At 39.3% G+C, this 4,127-nt stretch overlaps 1 protein-coding gene across 2 annotated transcripts in view; it reads left to right on the top strand.

Annotated features, from left to right (window-relative positions):
* The window catches only part of LOC106870325 (protein Dr1), a 19,311-nt gene extending 15,190 nt beyond the window's left edge, over positions 1 to 4,121 (top strand). For both annotated transcript variants that reach the window (XM_052975872.1, XM_014916350.2), the window contains exons 2-4: positions 2,129 to 2,644; positions 3,151 to 3,314; positions 3,470 to 4,121. In XM_052975872.1, coding sequence (XP_052831832.1) covers positions 2,422 to 2,644; positions 3,151 to 3,314; positions 3,470 to 3,619 — 537 coding nt within the window. In that variant the 5' untranslated portion in view covers positions 2,129 to 2,421 and the 3' untranslated portion in view covers positions 3,620 to 4,121. The remainder of the gene's footprint in view (positions 1 to 2,128; positions 2,645 to 3,150; positions 3,315 to 3,469) is intronic.
* The last annotated feature ends 6 nt before the right edge of the window (positions 4,122 to 4,127 follow it).

Here is a 4,127-nt window from a genome sequence, read left to right as displayed (position 1 = left end):
GAAAACTTACTGTTTCGGTAAAAGACTAACTCTCTTCCGCCCTCTCTCTCTCTCTCACACACACACACAACACTCATTACGTTCCGAGTTCGAATTCCACCGATGTCGATTTAGATTTTCATCCCGTCGGGGTCGATAAAACAAAGTACCAGACATGCACTGGTGTCGATGTAATCGACTTGACCCTCCTCTAGAACTGTTAGCCTCGTGCCTAAATTTGAAATAATATATATATATATATATAATTTAATAAGATATATAATGCACACTTTATAGTTTGCTTGGTTACAATATGCTCGCTCACTTGTTAGAAGCAAGAGATCGATCTTCCTCAAATTACATCCCTTTTCACTGTAACCCCCCCCCCCAAATGGCATGGAAATATTGGATCAATAAACCCTAGATGTGTCTGCATAAAAGACATCTCTCTCGTGATTGCAACGCCTTTGTTATCAATAAAGCTGGATCGGGACAGACCCAGCTTAAACGATCCATACGCATGATTCTATATGTTAAAACACGCGCTCATATTTATACGTAACATGAGTGACTATATATGCTAACACACACAAGCATGTACATGGGTATAAATACACACACGCACACACTAACACGCCCACACATACATTTGTACTCGCACACGCCATTATAGACTAATACAGGTACACACATAAATGTGGTATTTACGGTTTTCACATGTTCGTTCCCATACGACACACTTCAGTAACAATTATAATACATGAAACATACACACACACACGTAGGCAGTTTTGCTCAGTCGTCTGATTTGCTAGAAATAGCAGCAAAACTCCCTCAAATTTCCCCCTTTTCTTTCGCCATCAGACCAACGAACGACATTCCCGATGACTTCTTTGAAACGCTTTCGTCTTAAATAGGAGAAACGTGGGCAAATAGAACGGGATGGTCATCATTGGCGTTCGTTGATCTGTTTGGATCTAGGTTGTCCTGGGACTAAGTAACCACAATAACACACACTGCTTGTTTATCGATGACCATTCAGCCCCATATACCGATCAAAGCCACGCATGCATGTGTCACCTCTCCGTGGTCGCTTGACCTACGAGAAGTGGCAGTCAAGTCTCTGTTAAGTTACACTATGCCGTCATTAAAAAATGAAAACAAAAGCAAAGAATACATTGGGTTATGTAGTTCTCGAAATAAATCTGAAATAAAAGATGCGTTGGTCATGGCTGGGATGTCTTTGGTTACAGGTCTACTGGATCGCGGTTGACTTTGGGTTACGATAACAACAACACGTACACTACAAATGATAAAACTCGACTGGACATGTCGCTGTCAACAGCTTCAAAACAATTTCCATACATCCTTTCCTGCAAACCATCAATAATGCCTCTACTTGGTCATTCGATTTGCTAGAAATAGCAGTCACTTCAAAAGCCATACTCGCCTTAAACAGGAAGAACCATGGCAGATTAGAAAATGCAGCCTGGTGTATATATAATACTTTAAAAAAATATAAATCGGGACGGTCAGTTGATTAGGGGCTGATCAGGGGCACTAAGCAACATTCATGATGCTGGTCATGCTTTGCCTAATTTGTTTTGCCCACAAGTCTGTCTCCCCCCTCTCTGGTATATTTCTTAATTTCATCTCATTCTCAACATATGGATTATCTAACTCTTGACCTGAGACTCTCTTATTGGCATTTGGGACGTGTGTGTGTGAAATTGAAGGATCTTGGACGTTGGCTTATGAGGAATTAGCTACGAATATTCTGTTGTTTTTGTAAAAAGTTTTTTCCTGCTGTGTTTTCGTTAAATTTTGTGTGTGTGTACTGGGACATACAAATACTGAAGTTGGTGTCCAAGTGAGTGACCTCCGGTCTTTGTTAAGGCACCCCTGTAGGAGAAGCCTAGTTCATATATAAGACCTCTGCTCCACTGAGCCAGATATCTTGCACTTGACTTGTCTACTGGTTTCTTGGTATTGCTAATGAGTGTCATTGTGGTGTTGTACAAGCTGTACTTAACCTCAAACCTTTGTGTGCAAAATTTACAAATGCTTTTGTTAAATCGTTTCGATTGCTATTAATGAGAACATGCTTCTTTACCTGTATTTAAAGGTAATCTCTTGTTGTCTTTTACAGAAGCAGTTATGTAGCATTCCAGCCGTGGCAGCCATAAATGGGAACTGAAGAATGTGTCTTAGTACAAACCAAACTAAACTGAGGAGATTATTAACCACTGACTGGACTTGGTGGTGCTTACCAAAAACACAAGCCTAGGACGGTGAAAAATATATGAAAGAAAAGAGCTATTTTAAAAAGACGAAACTGAAAATTCCACAGAAAAACAGAACAAAAGTAAAAAAGCAATAATAACAATAATAAATATATTTGTGAATTGACTGTGGAATATTTTCAGATTTGAAGTGGTAACCATGATGATGGCAGATAACCGAGATGATGATGAACTTAGCATTCCAAGAGCAGCTTTGAACAAAATGATCAAAGAACTTGTTCCAAATATCCGTGTAGCGAATGACTCCCGCGAATTGATACTCAATTGTTGTACGGAATTTATTCACCTTGTCTCGTCAGAAGCCAATGAAATCTGTAACAAACAGACAAAGAAAACCATTTCACCGGAACATGTACTGGCAGGTATGTACGACTCTACTTTGGCTGTTTCATGACTGTATCTGATGGGATGGTTTATTTTAGACCATTTTAAAAAGCCGGAAGTTTGTATCATAGAGTCAGAAGTGGTCTCGGGGCAGGTTGGTACTGAAAGGATCCAAATTCTCAAAGGAGTCCCTATCATGGCAATAGTCCAAGAATAGAAGAATGATAAAATGTAAACTTCTGACCAACTGACCATGTATTTCTTGTGAATTTTTTTTTAGCATTGGACAGTGTATTTCTAACTAGATTTACTGATTTTTTTTCCATCCCTCCCTCCATCCATTTTCTCTGGTAGGGTCAGATGTCTCCATAGACACTCATTAGAAACAACAGTCATTACACTTTCTGGTTGGTTTCCCAAGACTGACCAACTGAGATTATGGATATTGTCCAACCATCTCATTCTTGGTCGATCCTTAGGTCTCCCCCATCAATGCAACTTGCTGACTGACTTTTATGTAATTCTTGTGGGGTTTTTTTTTTAGCATTGGACAGTCTTGGATTTAGTTCTTACAAAGAAGATGCTGTCGCTGTGTTAGAGGAAGCCAAGGCAGTTGCTGCTAAGAAACGGAAAGGAAGCTCACGTCTTGAGAACCTTGGCATTCCAGAAGAAGAACTTTTACGTCAACAGCAGGAATTATTTGCCAAAGTTAGTGGGTTTTCCTTCTTTTTTTTAAATTTTTATTTCAAAAATGTTTTATTTTACCTTTTTCTAAATTCATCACCACCACCATTATCATCGTCGTCACCACCACCACCACCACCAATTATATATATAATTATTTGTTTTTGTTTGTCTTCTAGGCTCGATTGGAACAACAGCAGATCGAACAGCAACAACGACTGCAAGTGCAGAATGCGCTGCAACAGCAACAACAACTGCAGCTGACACAGAAGACTATGGCACAATCAACAGACAGTCGAGAAGATGATGATGATGATGACTACTGTTAATTAAAAAAAAAAGGGGAAAAACAAACAAACAAACAAACCCACAGACAGGGAATGTCCCTTCCACCACCATCACCGCCACCACCAACACCACCACCACCACCTTGTAATATTGACATAATCAGCAACAGACATTGATGATGACAACGATGATGATGATGACGATGACGATTCATTTTTATTATTTTTATTAGTGGCGAGCTGGCAGAATCGTTAGCACACCAGGCAAAATGCTTAGCGGTATTTCGTTCGTGTCTACGTTCTGAGTTCAAATTCCGCTGAGGTCGACTTTGACTTTCATCCTTTCGGGGTCGACAAATTAGGTACCAATGAAATACTGGGGTCAAGATAATCTACTTATCCACTCACCCCAAATTTCAGGCCTTGTGCCTTTTGTAGAAAGGGTTATTATTATTATTATTATTATTATTATTATTAAGCCAAATAAAATGTTCCATCTGACATACAGTCACTATCAAGAAATAGTGATGATGATGATGATGATGATGAT

The sequence above is a fragment of the Octopus bimaculoides genome, chromosome 22 (assembly GCF_001194135.2).
Source record: "Octopus bimaculoides isolate UCB-OBI-ISO-001 chromosome 22, ASM119413v2, whole genome shotgun sequence".
Taxonomy (NCBI): Eukaryota; Metazoa; Mollusca; class Cephalopoda; order Octopoda; family Octopodidae; genus Octopus; species Octopus bimaculoides.
Note: the sequence above shows the minus strand (reverse complement) of the source record. Positions and strands in the feature narration are given on the sequence as shown.